Source organism: Triturus cristatus, chromosome 2_1 (assembly GCF_964204655.1).
Source record: "Triturus cristatus chromosome 2_1, aTriCri1.1, whole genome shotgun sequence".
NCBI lineage: Eukaryota > Metazoa > Chordata > Amphibia > Caudata > Salamandridae > Triturus > Triturus cristatus.
The window spans coordinates 517159517-517181159 of NC_140581.1; the positions used below are offsets into that span (position 1 = coordinate 517159517).

Sequence of the window (21643 nt, forward strand, 5' to 3'; positions counted from 1 at the left end):
TCTACGCGCCATGGTGCCCGGTTTCCCGTTAGAACCCGACTCTTTTGCGCCATTATCCATGGTCATAGAGAGCGACCAAAGTGTTCACATTGTCTCCAAACTCTACAAAGCAGTTTCTGGTATAATCCCTGTAAAGGACGACAGACTTCGCAAACATTAGGAGGAGGACCTCGGCCACTCAATCACGGAGAACCAGTGGGCCGACTGCTGTGTGGTCACGAGGGACATTTCCCTTAACAGTAGACATAAACTGCTGCATTTCAAGTTTTTAGACAGGATGTACATTACACAAGCCAAATCCCACAGATTAGATCAGTCAAGACCCCATGATTGTTTTAAATGCGCAGCTCCCTATGCCGATTTCACACACCTCACATGGACATGTCCACTCCTACAGCCCTATTGGGAATCGGTGCACAAGACACTGGGCAAAATGATCGGTCTGCCCCTAGTCCTCATTCCTGAAGTGTCTCTGCTTGGCTATGTGGTCAATTTTCCCAAAAATTTGCGGAAATTTGCAGCGCTGGGTTTGTTATTGGCCAAAAGAGAGGTCGCAATTCATTGGGGTCGTAGATCAGTCCCCACGTTGAAGAGCTGACTGGGCAGTTTGGCATCCTGCAACACAAATAGCGAGATATACTCCACCATTTTACCTACTTCCCCTCACCCCAGAGACATATGGGGTCCATTCAGGACATATGTTGAGTCACATAGGCAGCTGTCCAATACACAACTGAAGCAAGGTATAGTCCCGACTAGAGTTGGTTGATTGGATCATTGTTTTTCAATACAAATGATGTTAGATAACATTATTCTTCCAGTAATAATGATTATTATGTTTGACTTTTGTTTCTTTGCCTATGATATGACTGGTGGGTCTAATAAAATCGGGGCGGCGGTTGTGATCTCCTACATTGCGGGACTGACAGCGATTATTTGATTTTGATTTTGGACATCAGATGGGACTTTTTGGTTGTACGCCATTTGGCATACTTGTACATCCTTGTATGTGTATGACTACATGTTTGGAAATTGACAGTGAACAACTTTGTTCTGTTTGTTCATGTATAAAAATCCATAAATAAAGTGTTAAAAACATTTTTTTTCCTCATATCAAACGAGTTTGGTATGGGATACTTTTTATGAAGCGCATGTTCGACTAGGCAGAGTGTATCCCATTCCTCCTATATTGAAAAGTTTCTCTTTCTTTCAGAATGAGGGATCCTGTGATATCCCCATTCGTGCTTATGTTTGATAGTATTATCTTCACCTGGTCTGATTTCCAATTTTAAGACTTCAGCTGTTGCTGGATATGTTTATCATTTGCATACATTTGAAATTCTTGACAGTATTGTTCAGTGAGTTGTTCCATAAAGGTAAGTTTAAAATGTTGAATAGAAGGGGTGATAAAGAAGATCCCTGATGGATAAACAAATGATCATCTCCTTGGCGATGGTAATCCAGTTGCCTGTTAACCATGTTTCTATAAGCCTACATTATTAGACATAAACTTTCTTCTATCACCGTAAGAGTGTCGAGTGGGTGTTTATGGGCTGACTTTGTGTCAGTAAATCCAATTGTGATTGAGAGCATGGGTTAGCTATCAGCGTACTTCTGCCTTCTGATTGTGATTGCGCTGGAGTTGGGCCTTGTAGCTAACCTGTTCTTAGTGTGGACCACTTTTGGGCAATACTAATCGCTCAACTAGAGGCGCATTTGAGAGTACCCTGGATCTTGTGCTTGGGCACCATGGACATCCCCAGACTGTGAATCTTAATGGATGACATCCCGTTTGCCTTTAAATAGGATTTATTGTTGGGATGTCTTGGGGTAGGTTTTGAAATGGTCCGTAGAGTGTAGGGTTCTCTTTTTGTCATAAGCCTTTAATACAGTGTTAGTCTACTACTCCAGAACATTCTCACTCAGTCTTTCCTAGGTGGATCGTAGTTTCTGCTTGTCCCCCTATTGTGTCATTGATGATATTGCACTGCTGTTGTGATTTGCTGTCCTGCTAATTTGCTGTGCTGGGTCTTCCTTGTAGATATTTCTGTAGAGTATGAGAGGTATCTGGAATATGTGTTCTCAACTAAATTCTGTTTTACTTCAGCTTGATAATCTGAAAAAAGGAATTTGCTTTCTTACTGGATGTCTTAGTCCTCTATTGAGGGTTGATGCCTGTTTTGCCAATTGTGCTTGCAGCCTTACAACCTAGACTAAGTGTCCCTAGTAGGCCTAATGTCATTTAGGTGACAGCTTGTCTTGATTCAAATGGTATGGTTGTTCTGCTGTCATTTTCTTCAGGTTTTGGAGTGCTTTTTGAACTGTATCAGGGTTGTCTGCATCATACCTGTGCTAATGTCATAGACATTACCGAATATTTCCTTTAGTTGGGCATGATTTCTGGTATATCAAGACTGAATCCGCCTTCATGTCAGTGATTTATATGATTATGTTTCATAGAAAATGTATTTCTTAGCACTGGTGTCTGGTGGGAAACATCTAATACAACACAGTCTTTACAACATAGTGCCTTTACAAGGCAGTCAGTACCATGACCGCGACGTTACCACGAGTTCCATTACAACGCAAGTCATTACAAGGACTTGCTTTAGGGAATGTGATGTTGTACTGGTGTTGGATTGTAAGTCCAACATCTTCACTACTGATACATCAACAGGAGTTGGAATAGTAATTTAAACTATTACACAGTCCAGCCTTCCCTAAAGCAAGTCGTTGTAATGACTTGAGTTGTAATTCGTGGTAACGACACAGTTGTGCAATAGACTGCGGTGTTAAGCCATGCATGGTTTTAGCATGCATGATAACAGATGCTATTCATGTCTGGTATGTAGAATAGAATCTCGTCTGTGTTTTTTATTCACTTAGCATTGGAGTACAGTCGAGCAGAAAGGATTTGGGTGCCTTTCAGTAGATCTATCAAACAATCCGGACTTATAAAGCGTAGCTAATCACCCTTGAGGGTATCCAGGCCCTGAGAACGCTGCTGCTGGGGAGGGTTCAGTTGAACAAAATTCTTTCAAAAGTATGGAACCCACCGATATGGTAATTTGTACTAGTTTTCAATGTCAACTGAAGCAACCTTGTGACATTTTTGTAGCCTTCTCCCTGTTTCCCTGTGAGGTGATTAACCACCCTCAATGTGTTTTAATTATCTTGCTTGTAAGTTGGATATCTAATATTTTTAACCCACAGCAGTTTTTTACCTACTACTGATAATCTCTTGGACGCTTTGTATCTGTTTCTTGGGTTTGCCCCAGTAGGATGTTTCAACATCCTAACCATGTACATGGTGGTACTGAGGGCATGCCTCTCCTTTATTTGGGAAAGACTGTATTTGCTTAGTTGGAGGGCACAGATGCCCAGCCGTGGCCCGTGCTGGTAAGAGCGGTGGGGCTATGGGGCCGGGTGGGCGTGGATTTTGACGGAAGATGAGAAGGGAAAATTAAATAAATATTGAATTTTCACTCGTCACCGTCTGTCGAAATATCCCCCCCACCCATGCCCCACCGCTCTTACCTGCACAGGCCGCGGCTGCATATCACACTACTCTATTTGATTCCCAGAAATTCTCCACTGATTGAACAAAGGAGTCAATGTCTTCCAACAACCTTTCTGGTATGTACCCCAACCTTCAAATCCCCAATAGGAAACACTTGCAAGTTTGGGTAAGAGGGCCTAGGCACACTTTATGAAAATCCTCAAATTCTGGCCACTGGAGCACAAATCGATGTTTGCTGGTACCGAAGGTTGTCCTTCTACCCAGAAGTGAATGGCGTGTAAAAAAGCCTTTGTATAATGATGGGTGTGGCAGGTTAGCATTCCTGTTGTTCTCCCGGTGAAAGGCTGGAAGTGTTGCACTCACACCCTCGGGCCAGGCATGGCCCAAGGCTATAAATAAAGGAGGGAATGATCTCTCGTGGTCATTATCCCACTAATCAATAGCATTGCCTCTGTGTCTGATTATTGCCCTCACTGCGTAGTGTATTAGGCCTGCCTTACAACCTCACAACACTGGCAACGAGACGGAAACGGGCTCACCGGCCAACAACAGTGGAGGTCACCACTTGGTGGCCTCCACACCTCAGCAGCAACGGCAAAGCTGCCTGAGTACTGCACCCGGCGATGGTGCTCTCTACGGCTGGAGGTCGTCATCACGTGACCGGCAACCCCTCCACCTACGGAGCAGGTAGGATCAGCTTACACGCGCCGATCACCATCCCGCTGGGCTCTACCCCCAGGAGCTGTCCTACCACGTCCGTGCTCATCCAGAGTGCCCCCACCCAGCAGCGGCAGCTGGCCTAGCGCGAGCCAAGACGCCCAGCATGGCACCACACCCCTACATGCGCCTGACACCTGTGCTGCAGGAAGAGAGGCACCACCAGGCCCAGTGAGGGGAAGAGGCTGAGTGCCTACAAGGGGCAAGCGCAGCCCAGGATGAAAATAAAAAAGAAAAAAAAAGAAACAACCATTGGGACGTGCAAGCGCAAAGGAAAGAAGTCAAAAGGGCAGGAAGGAGAGGAGTGAGAACAGACGCACAAAGGCTGAGGAAACATAAGGAAAGAGAAAGGAAAAGCAGAACACAGGGAGAAAAAAATATAACAACACACACAGAGTCCAGGTGAGGGTGATACCACCCATAAAGGTCCACACTCCTACAACATGGGGGAGGAAGAGAATTCAGCCCTGCAACCCAGCCACATCGTCATGCAGCACGCCCTTACCGGCGTACTACCCCCATTTAGTGAGCTTGATGACCCTACCATAGCGTCCCCACTGTGGAAGACGTGGTTAGGATGCCTTGAAAACTACTTTGTGGCGACAAGAGAGACAGAAGGTGTGGGCAAATGGTCGCTACACCTCCATTATGCAGGAGAGGAAGTGTACCTCCTGTTCAAACATCTCCCAAACCCAGGAGCATCTACTGATTATGATGCCGTCGTAACAGCGCTGAACGCAATTGAACCCGGATTTCGAGTGATATAAACTACGTCAGGCCCAACAGAGAGAAGGCGAGTCAATTGACGCTTTGTACGTGCATCTGTAATAGCTGTCAAGCACATATTTGACCGACCCAAAGAAGAGATTCGCGCCCAGATAATCCAGGGGTGCCGCAGCAAGACGCTACGGGGCTGATTCTGAGACAACCAAACATAGCCCTGGATAAAATACTGGTCCTAGCCAGGACACATGACCTCTTGGCAGCAAGGGGGGACGAGATGGACCTAGCCCTGACATGAGCACCGGAGAAAAGCGTGGCTGTCAAGACTGAGCGAGCCGACACTGTGAGAACACGAGACAAAGGGAGTGGACAGAGAGGCTGTCCACCTGAAGCCCCGAAAGGGAAGTGGGGGTACTGTGGGCAAGAAGAACATCCTGTCAAAGAGTGCCCAGCGCAAGGCTGAACTTGCGCCCACTGTGGAATCCTGAATCATTTTGCATCGGTATGCCAGAAGAAGAATTAAAGGAGAGACAACCGGAGCGGCAAGCCCATAAGGAGAATGGTGCGCCAACTGTCGCGCCTGGGAGCAGCGCCAAGGGAAACGTGCAGGCCTCATACAGAGTCGAAGATACTTCAACAGAAGACGAAGACGAGGGTGAAACATACCTAGTCTCTTTCACCCAGGGACTGAAGAAGCGAAGAAGGCCCCAACCCACGTGTACTTTGAAGATAGCCGGGTCAGACATGAAGGTTGTCATCGACAAAGGGGCCTCCATAAACATCATGGGGGTCCAGCAATACAACCGACTACTCCCCAGACCCATGCTAGTACCCTCCAAGACAAAGATCTTTGCATACGGCAGTCAATCACCTCTGTCGCTACGAGGGAAGATGACTGTACTTATCCAGTCAGAAGACCACGAAAATGTTGCAACCGTCCATGTCATCAACCAAGAGGCTGATACACTACTTAGCAGTCATGCAGCGGAGCATCTAGGCCTGGTGACTTTCGCAAGAAGGGTGCAAGTCAACCAAACAGATGTACTGGAACAATTTGGGAGCCTCTTCGAGGGCTTAGGGTGCATCAAACGACCTCCTGCGGAGTTACATATTGATCCCTCGGTGACCCTGATGGCACTCCGCCGCAGACGAATCCCTTTTCACCTCCGGCCACTGGTGGAGCAGGAATTACAGAAGCTCGAAGACCAAGGAGTAATAGAAAGAGTGTCGTGGCCAACCCCCTGGGTGTCCCCTATGGTCATCGCAGAGAAACCTCGGCAACTGGGAAAAATTAGACTATGCATAGATATGCGCCTCCTCAAATAGGCCATCCAGAGGGAGCGCCACATCACACCAACGATGGACGAAATAGTGGCTGATGTCAACGGATCCCAGTGGTTTTCAAAGCTAGACCTAAATGCGGGGTACCACAACTAGTCCTGGCAGAAGAGAGCAGATACATTACAACGTTCAGCACCCATCTGGGGCTGCGGCGTTACAAGCGCCTCAACTTTAGGATATCCTCTGCCGCAGAGGTGTTCCAGTCAATCCATCAATCAATCAATCAATCATTTGTAAAGCCCACTACATACCCGTGAGGGTCTCAAGGCGCTGGGGAGGGGCGCTGCTGATCGAACAGTCAGGTCTTGAGTATCCTCCTGAAGGTTAGCAGGTCTTGGGTCTGTCGTAGGCTCAGTGGGAGGGTGTTCCATGTCTTGGTGGCGAGGTGGGAGAAGGATCTCCCGACGGTGGTTGTTCTTCGGATGCGCGGGATGGTGGCGAGTGAGAGGTCGGCGGAGCGTAACTGGCGGTTGGGGATGTAGAAGGAGAGCAGTCTGTTGAGGTAGGCTGGGCCGGTCTTGTGGAGTGCTTTGTGTGCGTGGATGAGGAGCTTGAAGGATATCCTCTTGTTGACGGGGAGCCAGTACAGGTTTCTCAAGTGGGGGGTGATGTGGCCGTGTCGTGGTATGTCGAGGATCAGTCGTGCCGAGGCGTTTTGGATATGTTGTAGTCGTTTTATGGAGCTTGGTCGGGGCTCCCGCGTAGAGGGTGTTTTCGTAGTCGAGTCTGCTGCTGACGAGGGCCTGGGTGACTGTCTTTCTTGTATCTGTCGGGATCCATCTGTAGATCTTGTGGAGCATGCGGAGGGTGTTGAAGCAGGAGGAGGAGACAGCGTTGACTTGCTTGGTCATTGAGAGCGTTGAGTCGAGGATGATTCCCAGGTTGCGTGCGTGGTCGGTGGGTGTCGGGGACTCAATATGAGAAATCCTGACGGGGCTGCCAGGCGTACTAAACATCATTGTTGATATTCTCATTCACTGCCCCACGGCAGACGAGCACTATCGGCATCTCTGAGGCACCCTCAAACGCCTCCAAGACTATGGGGTCACTCTACACCAGGAGAAGTGCCTATTCTTCCAGCGAGAAATTCCTGGGAATGGCCATGTACTGTGGCTGTTTCATTCCAGACCTCGCCACCATCACGGATCCATTAATGAACCTCACATGAGTAGACACCAAGTGGAAATGGGAACAACAAGAGGAAGCAGCATTCTGAAGTATCAAGAGTGCTCTCCTTGACAACACCACCCTGGTGTACTTCGACCCTGCCGAGCACATGGAGCTCCTTGCAGGTGCCAACCCGGTGGGCTTAGGAGCGGTATTGGCACAAGAAACAGGAAGATGGGCTGCCCTGGCGTTCGCCAGCAAGTCTGTTTCACCCACCGAAGCACGATACGCCCAAATAGAGACGGAGGCTCTAGCCATAAGGTGGGCGTGCAGGCACTTCCACCTTTACGTCTGCGGCCAACCCTTCAAGGTCATCACAGACCACCAGCCGCTGGTGCCCCTCTTCAGAGGATCAGCGCCTCATCCACCCCCTTGGATCGAGCGTTGGGCCATCAGTCTGCAGCAGTACACAATGGAGGTGATCTATCGACCAGGTGCGAAGAACTCGGCAGAAGGCTACGAGAAGCCAAAGCAATGGAAGCACACATCAACATGATCTCTGCGGCTGCATGCCCTAAGGCCCTAACCCTAGCAGACATTGAGAAAGCAGCAGAAGCCGACCCAGTCATTATCAAGGTGCGCAACGCTGTCCAAAGGGGAGAGTGGCAGCACGTCCTAATGGATGCTAACAACTGGTCAGGGCAGGAGAAAGAACACCTCACCAAGATGTGGAGAGTACGGAATGAGCTAAGTGTGACCCAGGAGGGAATCCTGCTGCGGGGGTCCTGCATTGTTGTCCTGGCAGCCCTACATTACCCAGCTGGCTCACGGAGGATACCGAGGGACCATGAAGATGAAAGCCTGAATGCGAGAGAAGATTTGGTTCCCAGGACTGGAGGAACAAGTGGAAGGGATCGTGAGATGGTGTCCAGCCTGCCAACTGACCAGTGCGCCAGAGCGCCCGGCTCCCCTTCAGACAGAAAGCCAGCGAAAACACAATGGGAGAAAATAAGCATAGATTTCGAGAGCTTCTCGGATGGCAGAATGACATTGGTTTTAATGGACAGCTATTCGAAATACCCCGTGGTCGAAGTTATCAGCTCCAACGCATTCACCCAAGAAGCCCCCGTACTGGAAAAGGTGTTTGCAATGTTCAGATGCCCCGACGAGGTCAAGAGCGACAATGGACTGGAGAGGTGTGTCTCACTAGTTAGAGGCGGCAGACCCGTAAGCAGAGAATCGGCCAGGGACCAGGGTTCAATTCCCGACGCGGCAGGGTCGTGGACCAGGGTCAAAACAGACTCGATAATTCTCGCCTCGGTACCTACTCTAACCAGGAACACAGTCGGCAACTCTGGGCATTAAGCTTGCCTCATCTCTACAACGGCCCCCCACAGACGCCGGGGATGCCTGGTTTCACCTTGGAGATACCCAGAAAGGGACCATCTCACAGGGATAGCCAGGACGGGTTCCCCAGCGGTCTACAGCGCCGGGACGCCCCGTTGAAGGGGCAGCTGTGCGCTTTACAAGTCTACAACATTTAACATTTACATTTTCAAGGAGGGTAGTTTTGAGAGTTTATGCGGCTTCATGGTGTACGGAATCTCCGGATCACCCCCAGTGCCCGCAAGCAAATGGCAAAATCGAAAGGTTTATGCGGATGCTCAACAAGACACTGAGGATCGCTGGTGCTGAATGCACAGACCCAGGACGCCAACTACAGCTGTTCCTGTGGGATTACCAAACCACACCACACAGCACCACCCAACAAGCGCCCTGGACGCTCATGTTCAATGGACCAAGGAGAGACACCGTCCCTGTGTGTCCTGGCTGAACACCCCCCACATATAACGATAAGGAAACAAAAGAACGGCGAGAACAGCAGAATCAGGCAGCCAGCCACAAGAGAAGATCCAGGCACCGCAGTTTGCAACCATGGGATCAGGTGATCATTCAGCACAGGAGGCCCGGGGGAAAATTCCGGACTCCATATGAACCCGGTCACTGAACAGTGAGGGATGTCAAAAGGACCATGGTGACAGCGGAGAGAGAGGGAGAAAAGGTGACCAGGAATGTCTCCTGGTTCAAAGAAGTGGAAAGAGAGCCCTTGACCCCAGCCAGAGAAGACGATGCCGCAAGGAGGGAGGGAGAACCAGAGGACGACGAAAGCAACCAGTGGGACGCCCAGGTGGATAGCCAACCCCCACCATTGGTTGAGGCCGCCCGACACCGGGAACGGTGGACCATTAGGCAGCCAAATGCCTAGCTGGCCGAGGTCGGCACCCCAGGTACCGCCTGCGAGAAAATCCCCACCCAAGCTCTCTGCTGAGACACATGCCACACCACGAGCCACTATCCGAAGACAAGGAAAAGAGACGGAGTTGAGATGGGATGTGACAGGAAAGCAGTCCTGTTCTCGCGGTGAGAGGCCGGAAGTGTCGCACTCACACCTTTGGGCCAGACGTGGCCCGAGGCTATAAATAAAGGAGGGAATGACCACTCGTTGTCATTGGCCCACTAATCAATAGCCTTGCCCCAGTGTCTGATTATTGCCTTCACTACGTAGTGTATTAGGGCTGCCCTACTTTCTCACAACAATGGGTTAGAAAGTGTTCCTGTTGGTTCCACACAGCAGTACCTGATACTATACACACTATACAATATTAGGAGCATTCTTTGTTAGATACCAGCCAGGAGGATCTCGCAACTTGAATGTACTATGTATGTCTGCCACATTGTCCACCATTATCAATCAAGAGAAGATACAGGGATTGGTCTTTTACGAAATAAAAGCAATTGATCGCCACATTCTCTTTAAAACATTTGTATTACGTTGTGCGTTATTAATATATTTGCTGTGCTCCTGGCATTTCACTATGTCTAAGGGTGTGAATTGGAATTTTTCATTGTGCTGGAGATATAACTTGAGCTGGTAGGTGATTGGAGAATCTTTTTATGTGGGCTTTCCTTGCACTCATTTCTTAATGACGTAGCAGAGGCTTTACAGGAGGTGACTGTGATCCTGCCACAAGATACTTATAAAATGACAATGAAATGCAGGTCCATGTGGATCTTACACAGAAACCATCAATGGTATCACAGTTGCATATTCATGGGAGCGTAAAGGCGAACGATTTCTCGTGCTTGACGGCAGTCACTAACTATCTCGTTGCACTCTCTTGGTGGCTAATGCAGGCAGATAAGCGGGAATTTACACTTCTTTCCACTTATAAGCTCCTCTAACTAGGTATTAAGTGAAGATTAGCCTCCCAGCCGCTTTGTATTAGAGTTAAGCCAATTCTTTTCCTTTTTTTCTTTCAAGGGCAAGGTAAATTCAAAGCCAAATGGTCATATTTTTGTGTGGGGTATATTCTGCTTTGATGAATTTAGCACAGTAATCATGAAATGTATCCACTCTTCATTTAATGCTTTATATCCTATAAAAACCTAAAAAATTGATAATACATTTATTTTAGCATGGCTGCTATGGTTCATTTTCGCATGTGGGTCAGCAATTCATTAAAAAACGTAGACCAAATATGTTTTTTAAATAAATATATCTTATTGGGAGTTAGTATTTCACTTTTCCAATTTTATTACAGCTCACAAGTGGATTTGGAGAAACAGCCGCTTGGAACAAATGGTAAGACATGCAATTTTCAGATGATGCATGTGCTGTTAAGTGCAAAATCCCAGATGTTAAAACATACACTGTTCCTTTCGCAGGCCAAATTAAGAACGACGGAGTTAAACCAAAACAGTGGCAAAAGCAAGTTGCAGTTATACAGGTTAGAAAAAATATATATACGCGTTTAGTGAAATGCTTATTTGTGCTAAAGTTACGTACATTTTAGAAAAAGCGCATTTGCTGTGATGATTTTTATTATTTTTCTGAAAGTGTATTCAGAAGGTGTAGAAATGATTTAATGTATTTTATTTTAGCATTTATGAAAACATATCGGCATTCATGATGACTCCCACGGGAATCCTGATTCAGCCACAAATAGGAGTTCGCACTTGAATAGGGATCAGGAATTTTGCTGTAAATACCGCACCCCTGAGTTTTTCCAAATGATTTTTAGACAATATAGTTTGGCATAATTTGTGTGCGGAAAACCACATCATTGTAAGCTTTTGCACCTAGGAACAGGGAGAAACATGTACTATTAAAGCGTTATTCCCCATTCTGAGTCGTGGAATATAGAATGATGATGTAATGCTATAGCTGGTGAATATTTCCCCGTGCTGTATAGCATTTACGAGGTGTGACATTACTGCACTAAAAGACAGCTGGATTCATAGGGGCATATTATCAAGAACGGCGTTAAAATTATTGCCGCTTTAGCGGCAGGAAAGCGGCGATAATGGGCTTGATAATATGCCCTTGACAATTCCAATAGAAGCCCATGTTCTGGTGTGAACCTGGGCTTCTATTGGAATTCTCAAGGGCATAGTATCAAGCCCATTATCGCCACTTTAGCAGCAGTTTCCTGCCGCTAAAGCAGCGATAATTTTAATGTCGTTCTTGATAATATGCCCCATAGTTTTACTAGTAGTTAATGTGATCAGTTGAGATGTACCAAAAGCCACAAACAAAGGATCAACAAGAATAGGCGTGCCTACGTAGCCATGTTTTAAAACTCTTTCTAGAGTATTTAAATCCAGTTTCCTCTCATAAAGAAGCAGGAATACGATCAATTGTTTTGGTGCTATTACAGAAAAGCTTCGTCCTCCAAGATTATGTTTAAACAATGTAGGCACGATTGTATAGGTTTCCGAGGAGGCGCGTAGAACACGTTAAGGTAAGTACTGATGACATGTTTCGCTACAAAATTATGAACATACTATGTAAATCCTTAAAAACAAAGGCAACGTGTTTTAAACAGAATCCTTTGGAGCATATCATCAAGCGGCAGCGATAATTATCGCTGGAATTGATTACCAAGCTAGCGCTATATTAACAACGCTTAGCGCATTGGTGATGAAAATTCCAGCGATAGCGGGGAAATGGCCCAACATCGCTGGAAAACCAGCGATGTTCACTTGTAAACGGTGATAACCTTGCTGATGCGACCCTGTGGTTGTATCACCATAATCCACCCCCAATGTTATGTATACATAAATCTGGATTTTAGCAGACGTTAAAATCCACTGATAAACGCCAGTCAGTGCGATTTTGTCCATCGCAACGCTGGCCGGGCCATTGTAGTTAATATCCTGAAGCTGCCTTTGCGATATTTAACCATGGAGTTGTGTCAGGCACGCCTACTTTGCATCTCATTAGCGAGGCGAAGTTAGGCGTGCTGGAAACGGGCGCTAAGTCAGCAAAACACGCGCTAGCGTGTCCTTGTTGATAAAGCGATAAAGTTATTGCCGCCTTTTGGCTGGAAACGGACGCTAATGCGGCGATAAGTTTATCGCCAGCCCTTGATAATATGCCCCTTTGTGTTACCTGCAGCCAGTGCAGTTGTTTAAAAGTGACGCAATATGATTTCTTAGAAGCTTTCAAGATGAGTCTTGCTTTTAAATTTTGTACCAATTGTAATAATCTGTGCCGGTCATTCTTTGGAATTCTTAAATAGGTGGCATTCGTATAATCAAGTCTGGGGCAAATAATAGCTTCCCTTATTGTTTTAACTCCCTCCATAGAAAAATAAGATAGTAACTTTCTGATCGTCTTTGGAGACCATGGGGTCTATTTGGGGCTTCACAGAGAGGTGGCTATAAATTATTACACCTAGGCTTTCGGCAATGGGAAGCAGGCCGGTTACAGTGGGTACAGAGACATGTTTTTGTTGTTCATTATCACTAGTTCTGTTTTATCTGCGTTCAATTTTAAGTGATTATTTCTGATTCATCTGTGGATGAAACATATAGTATTTTGGAAGTCCTGTTGAGAAGTTGTATTTCCTTCTAGACAGAGCACTATCTGTAAGTAATCAGTATAAATATATAGTCAACAGTCTCGCACAGCGAACTGTCAGTGAGACAGTAATCAGCTGTCTTACTTATTAAGGGTCTAACATCAACATTAAACACATGAGGAGGCAACGCAGATCCTTGAGGGACTCCCCATTTTACTGGACCGATTTCTGCTAAAAATGGGGCTAATTGGACTGCATGTGTCTGATCCTTCAGATAAGATTTCACCCAGGTAAGGGGAGGGCCGTTTATACCTGCTGCCTGGACACCGGCCTACAGGATTTCGGGATCCACTCTGTCAAAGGCAGCGGATGAATCCAATAAGAAAAGTGTAGGCAGTAGGCCCTTGTCCAAATCAGCTCTTAAATCATCCACAACAGATAATATTCATTGTTGTTGTATTGTGGACTGGCCGAAAGTCAACTTGTAATGGATCCAGGTATGCTTGTAGACAGTTCAGTTGCGAATTTCTCACGCCTGATGTGATTCCAATATTTTAGCACTATATGGCAACAGAAAGACTGGAAGTAGAAGAGGTCATCACCTGTTTTTTTTAAAGGGCAATTGCAATGTCTTTTATAGGTTTTCAGTTCTTCGCCTTGTAGACAAGCAGTATTAAGAATTGATTGCAAAAGTGTTATGATTATTGGAGATATCATTATCATAACTTCCGTAGGGCAGTATCAGGAGGTGGCCCTGACTTAACCTCTCTCGTTAAGTTTTTTATTGATTCTGTATCCAAGAGTCTGAATTCTGATAATGCGATTTTATACCTTTCATTATTGACAGCTTTGATTATAATTTTTTGTTCTTTTGTAATACTTTCTTTGATTTTGTCAGCAAAAAGATTCAGATCATTAGAGAATGAACTAAATCTAGATTTTGCTGTAACATGTAGGTAACTGCAATAGAGTTGATTAATAAATTGGCAACGAGAAGTCCATGCTTTATCATGGCAGCCACTCCACCCGTCCTTCTACTTTGTTCACTGCTCTGTTGGAGTTTACTCCATAGTAGTCTTACGGAAGCGCAGTTAACAAATGCAGAGTAGATGCATCTGATAGTCAGGTCTATGTTGATAACAGCATATCTAGTTTGACTGAGGTCAATAAATCAAAATTGATTGATGAAGGACATTATGATTTCTTCTATTGTTGTTTTGGGATGCCATATTTTAGAAGAATAAATTTAACATGGGGGTTAGGGGAGTACTTACAAGATTTAATGCTTTAAGTTCCTCAGGTGAATACCTTCTGAATCCAGCAAATTGGCTTTCCAGGTCCTGGTTGAGCACATGCACGTGCAGATGGCTTGCCTTTGGTGCACTGCTGATGCCCCTGCAGCGTGCGTTTGTTGTGTGAACATGCAGCCAGCTTGTTTAAATGGCCCCGGTGGGTCCAGACCCTCTAAGATAGTGCTGAGAGAGTCGACCAGCAAGTGGTGGAGCTCCTACCCAATAAGGAATGAAGCGAATTAAGAAGATCTCGCTTTGTAGACTTTAACTAACTCGACTTTAAAATGCAAGGTGAAAGCCACAAACAATCTTGGTCAATCTCCTGATAAGGTTTCAAAACCCACCTAAAGTCATGTTCAGGAGGTGATAACATTGAGCAGTTTAAAAATGGAGATACATTCAAAATGCAATGTGCTAAAATCTATGTTAAAAATAATCAAGTTTTACTTTCAGCAAGTCAGGAAATATTACTCTGAGAATTGAGCTCTGCATCTGCCTTAGCACACACATTTAAATACCAGGAGCAAGCTGGCAACTATTTTATGTAAATAGACCCTTTGGCACATCTAGAACACTGACCCTCTAAGATGGTGCTGAAAGAGTCGACCAGGAAATTGTTGTGCTCCTTTTTCTCACAAGGAACAAAACTAGGGGGCATATCAGCAACAGCTGGCGATAACTATCGCTAAGCGCGCTTAGCACGAGGATAAATATCGCCGGCTATCGCTGGATTCTATTGCAGAGATAGCGCGCTATCAGCAGCGCTTATCTCCAATGCAATAATAAATCCAGCGATAGCTGTAAAATGTGCGATTATCGCTGGAAATCCAGCGATAATCGCACAGCGATAGGCGATACCTTGATGATAGGGCAGGGTGGTCTCATCATTATGATCCACCACCCATAGACTATAATGGCTTAGTCAGTTGAAAAACAGCAGGCGTAAGCAAACCTGCGATAAGCGCGATTAGCTGTACTTTTCCCGTCGCTACACAGGTTAGCGATTAGCTTGATAATTGGAGTAATGTCTGTTAGTGACATTCTCCACGTTAGTTTAGCAGGGTACGCTCACTTTGCATATCATTGGTGTTGCAAAGATGGGCGTTAGGGAAACCGGCGCAGAGGCATAGGAACATGTGTTAGCGTGTCCTTGCTGATAGTGCCATAACATTCTCTCCGCTTTTCACCCGAAAACGGACGCTAGAGCAGCGATAATTTTATCGCGGCGCCTTGATGATATGCCCCAAAGCGAGTTAAGAAGACCTTGTTTTTTGTGGACTTTAACTAATCCCGCTTTAACATGCAAGGGGCAAGCCACAAACAATCATGAAGATTCCCCTAATAAGTATTCAAGACCTGTTAAAAATTTTCACACAGAAAGTGATTCAATTTGCCAGTTTAAAAATGAAGATCATTTTAAAGTGCAATGGGCAAAAATAAAAATAATAAAGTTTGGGGGTCGAGCAAAGATGACAGAGGAATGGGACACTCCAGTTCCTCTCTTTGCTTGGGCCTGGATTATACAAGCAGTCTTGGGAGTTGGTTACCGGCGGACTGTATTGGGGTGAGCTTATGGGGACTCCCTGGGCAGGCGGACGGCCCAATCACAGGCTCACTGACATTTGAGATTTCGCCCATGGCGAGTGAGCGCGTCAACATTAAGACAAGATGGCTGATGAAGAGTGGGCGCAGGTTTAAAGGCCTGCAGCAGAATCCCGGGCATACCCGGGCATACGGGGACAAAGATTTTTCCCAGCAGTGATTAAAGCAGTCCTGCAGTGCAAGGCGAGGCTGCTAGGACTGGACCAGAGTGGTGCTGCCATGCCATGAGCAGAGAGGTTCTTGCCTAAATTAAAGTTCCTGAACTAATCCCTACTGGGCTGCAAAGAGGAGTACTGTTGGGTCTGTGAGTGGAGCCCCTTCTCTGCAGGTAGCAGCGAGCATAGTGAGGCTATGGGCTGAAATGCACCTGGCACAGGGTCTGGAGGGCCCTGAAGGAGCCACAGTGAGGGCAATAACGAAGTGAGACAAAGCGGGATGGGTCTGACTGTTGGTACAACCACGCTGGCCCCTGGGATTCCTATGGGGCTTTTGGATACACTAAAGAAATGCCAGAGACCCAGCAGGGTCTGGCTTGGATGAGTGTAATAGCCTTATCGCATGGTGGGTGCTTGCATGGTGGTGCCTATTGGGAGACAAAGACTAAGGCCCTCAGCTTGTACCACCCAGCAGCTTCTCCTGGAGTCTAATCGCGGGGCACGCCCCTGAAATCAGGGTTGTACTCCGTTTGTCCCTCTCACTTCGGCTGCCTACAACAGCGCACCTTGTGGCCAGTCTAGTGGGCATTAAAGGATTTGTCCACAGCCTTGGCCTCGTTCTCGCTAGTCTTCATGGAGGGAATTGTACTTACTACATGATTGCCTGGCCCAAGATTATGAGTGCGTCTTCGAGCACCCCTGCTTTCTTCTCTGACATAAGGCCGCAGGCTGGCTATCTATCAATAGTACCAGAACATAGAGGCTGAGATTAGTTGAAGCAGACGAAGGCATATACTCATGCACCCCAATCCTGCAGTTCCTTCAGTGACCCTGCCATGATGTTCTCAGAGAGGATTAAGAAAGAGTCTAGCATAAAGGATATGTTGACCAGTGCACAGATCTGCAACAATGATGGTCAGAAGGGGGAGATGAGGCTTCTAAAGGACCCAATCAACTGGCCCTTTATTGAGGAACTTTGCATAAGCATGCAAGAGGATATAGCACATCTTTGTAATGATTTCTCTAAAGATCTGCAGGGCTTTAAACAGGATGTTACAGCTCCAGGTCACAAAGTAGAGTTCTGCAGGACTACAAGGATGCCATGGAATTTGAACTTGAAGCCAATACTCAACAGCTCCTTACATTGTGAGAACATGGAGGACCTGGAAAAAAGCTCCAGACAACAAAAGGGCTTGCATTAGAGGGGTCCTACTGTTAGCAAAGGCTGACAATGATGAGCTTTATGCCATTCAGCTCTTTATATATATATATATCCACCGGAATTGTCGTAATCAGAGATAACTATGGACCAGACACATAGAGTAGATGTTCCAACATGGAGCACTCCCGTCCTCCTGATATCCTCACCTTGGGGCATTATTGTAAAAAGAAGGAGGTCATCATAGAGGGGAGTCGACAAAAGGGCTTACTTTCATTTTGGAGGAAACACTCTCCATATAAAACAAATATATCAAAGGGGTATTATATTTAAAGAAGAGCCCAAAATCTGTCTATATGCTGATGACGTTTTATTAATGCAAACTGACCCAATACATTCACAACTGCACATTTTGGAATAGGATGACCAAATGTAGCCTAGTTTTGGACTTTAAAATGACATTTTCAGTAGTCAGAGCTTCTAAATGTATCTCTCCCACCTGGGTAAGTCGAGGGAATATGGGCATGTTATCCCTTCATTTGAGCTGATAAATATATTATGTTTCTAGGGTTTAAGATATATCCTACACTAGAAGACACAACCAGGGTAAATTATATGGATCTGCTGAAAGCTCTCCATACTGAGCCTCAAAAGTAGCATCTCGTGGTTAGGCTGCACCGCTGCAGTTAAAACGTCGGCCCTACCTAGATTTCTGTTCCTGGCCCAATCCCTTAGTTTGCAATCTGTGATTGGTCCTTTAAAAAAGATATTGCGAGTACAATTAACACCTTTATTTAGGGGTACAGGAGAGCTAGGCTTTGAAAGAATACTATGAGGGAGAGCTTGGAGTTCGGCAGAGAGCAACCTATTCCACGCAACCCAGCTTAGATATATGGTGGAATGGGGGAGACCAACCACGGAAAAAGCCTGATGTTTCATAGCCCAAATAATTGCGGTCAGCCATATATGGAATATTCCCTGGCTACCTAGGAGAGCTTGTTCATAGGGCCTTTACTCTTCCCCCATCATTCGAACAATACTTTCATCTTGGGATAGGGTCATCCTTAGGAAGGGACTCTCCTCTTACCCACCCCTCTTACTCCTGTCATAGAACACAGATTTTACTCCTAACTTCGATCATAGTCAGTTTGCAGAATGCCAACTGTAAACAGGTGGGCAATCTGTCAGACCCTCAAGGCATTGAAACGTTTGACCAAATCAGATGGGATTATGGCCTTCAGGAACCTGAGAGAATGCACTATGCTCAAGTGCAACATTGGGTGTCCCTAGAGCTATTCCCTCTATTGAAGAGTGGATTTTCCTTAAGATTGACAATAGTTGATTAATCTCTGAAATTTATAAAGCCCTCAACACTGAACTCCCCAGGGTAAGGATAGCAGATCAGGTAAGGTAGGGGGCAGAAATTGGGAGGATGAACACAAACAAAAAATGGGCAGAAATTATTTGGAGGCCCCGTTTGAGCACCTGTAGCACACCAACGAGGCAGACGCACATGAAGATTGCAACCTATTGATACTATACTCTAGTAGGCTACACAAGGGAATTCCTATAAGAGTGAACTTTTTATGGACGAACTGTGGCAACTCTGGGCTCCTCCTCTATTTGTTGTGGCACTGCCCTAAGCTCCAGAGGTATTAGCAGAATGTGGTGGATGAATTTGATCAGATGTCCGGGAATCAGTTGCGAAGATTCCCGGCATACATTATCCTGGGTGCTGTAGATTAACTTTCCTCTGCCCTGATAGCACACAAAGGCTGTCAGATCACTCTTCTGTTAGGTGCTGATAAACAAGCCATTCTAAGTTATTGGTGCGCAGAGGACATACCTACGCATAGAACCTAGATATACCAAGTTTGGGAATGCTTGGGAAGGAAAAGTTCTTCTTGGTATTAGCTGGCAGAGAAGACAGCTTTGAGTTCCTTAGGAACGCTTGCCTGAGTATGCTGTTCACAAAGGTCATGGAGGTTACATGCCCCAAATATTTACAGGTTCTACCTATCACCAACAACACACAAGAGCCATCATGCCACAATTAGTGCTGCCCTAGATTGTGTCCCAATATGGGATCTCTTCTGTGTACTTCACGTCATTTAGTGTTTGCTGGGGTGAGGCAGGAGATCGCCAGGATTGGAGAGGGGGGTTGGGAAGGTGGTTAGGTGGTTAGGTTGGAAAGTTGAGTACAAATTATTGGGGGTGGGAGTGTTAAATTAAGTTTTTGAGATTTTTCCATGTTAATTTGATTGCCAGGGACAATCCCAAATCTTTATAATTAGATGATCAATTGAGGCAGCGTGAAACTTTTTTTAATAAAACCTTTTTTTTTGCTTTTTGTTCCAGATGTGGTATTGCCTGCAAACAAGTAACGAGTAACATCAATATAGTTCAAGTATAGAACATTGTAATCCCAGATACGGAAAAGCTTAATATGCAATCTGTCCATTGTCAGAGTCCTAATCATAGATTTCTTATAACTCATTCTTTCAGTGTTATATTTTAGATTCATCTCCTTTCTTTTTCCCCAAGGCCAGCTATTGTCTTTGAACCTATAGCGTACCCAGTAAAGTAATATATTTTGCAGTTTACAGGAAACATACATATTACTCTGTTCCGCATTTCTTATTTGTGGGCTTTCCCCACACTCCTGGTGATGCCTAAATCACAAGTCAATCTTTATTTAGTCATATTTAATTGTTGTCTCACCTTCCCTGTCCTATTTTCTTCAAGGAGGCCTAGTAAACATGGGATCAGTTAGTTTGCAATATCATAGCCCAGTCATCAAAGTCCTTCAGTCAACTTTTTGTCGGATATTGTTCATTGCATTAGTCCTTCTCCTTCTGATACCATATAATCTCCATCTGCTTTACTATATATGGATATAGTTCCAGAGCTGTACCTTCTACCTCGGAGTATAATTCTCTATTGCTGCAAATTCACTGAGGGGGAACAGTTTGGACTTGCCCCAGTTAATTCAAATGCTTGATATTTCTACAAAACCTTCTACCTCTCTTAAAAACACCATTGTTGGCCCTGCAGAGTTTTGCAGGTAGATTATTGTCACCATGCATGGTGATGACATATGTATTGCACCAACAATTATGCCCTTGCAATGAAGCACCATCTGCAAATGGCACCCCAATGGTTTCACTGCTAGCATAAATAACAGAGATGATTAAAGGTAATGCCCCTACCACTGGCCAAACACCACAATGCATGACTTTACCCTTGCTGTTGGCTCGTGTTTGACCTGGCGTCCTTGGCATGGTTTCCCCCTGACTTTTTGCCTTCAGACACCCTGTTTTTGCTGACTTCTTTTTTGTTGGCCTTAGAGCTCTGTGCACTTTACCACTACTAAACAGGGTTTGTAATTTTCCCCTAAAACATGGTAACATTAACTTTTACCCAACTGTGAATATTTAATTTACTTGTAAGTCCTTAGTAGTGCACTGCATGTGCCAAGGGCCTGTAAATTAAATGATACTAGTGGGCCTGCAGCACTGATTGTGCCACCCACTTAAGTAGCCCTTTAAGCATGTCTCAGGCCTGCCATTGCAGAGCCTGTGTGTGCAGTTATACACTGCCATTCCTACCTGGATAAATAAACCTTTTGCCAGGCCTTCCTTTTTAATACATGTAAGTCACCCCTAAGTTAGGCTCTGGCAAGCCCCAAAGGCAGTGTACTTAAAAAGTTGTACATGTGCGTTTAAGTTGTACATGTCCTGCTAGTAAACAAAGTCTTAGGGCCATATGTATCAAAATAGAGTTTTGCGATTCCCAAATTGCGATTTTTAGCAAATCGCAATTAGAGAATCGCAAAATGCAATGTATGTAGGATTTTCTAAAACTTTGGCGAATCCTACATATTCCTCATTTGCGAATGGCAAATAAGGAATACTTTCCCATTCATTCCTATGGGCTAGGAGGGCCATAGGAATGAATGGGAAGACATTTTCAATTTGCGATAACCAATTAGAGAATCGCAAATTGAGAATGCAATTTCAAGGTTGCAAAGGTGCCAAAAGGACACCCTGTTGCACTCCTGAAATATGCATGTGTGCACATGTTGCACACATACTAACGTAAGGGCATGTATGTGCGACATATGGCACTTTAAAAAAATCAAAGAAGTGCTTTTTTAAAGAAAA

The 21643-nt window shown here is 45.5% G+C and overlaps 1 protein-coding gene across 1 annotated transcript in view; it reads left to right on the plus strand.

The window, feature by feature from the left end:
- The window catches only part of LOC146865586 (V-type proton ATPase subunit S1-like protein), a 214560-nt gene that overhangs the window by 97085 nt on the left and 95832 nt on the right, over nucleotides 1-21643 (plus strand). The window contains exons 2-3 of the mRNA XM_085640751.1: nucleotides 11011-11051; nucleotides 11135-11196. Of these exons, the coding sequence (XP_085496877.1) occupies nucleotides 11011-11051; nucleotides 11135-11196 (103 nt within the window). The remainder of the gene's footprint in view (nucleotides 1-11010; nucleotides 11052-11134; nucleotides 11197-21643) is intronic.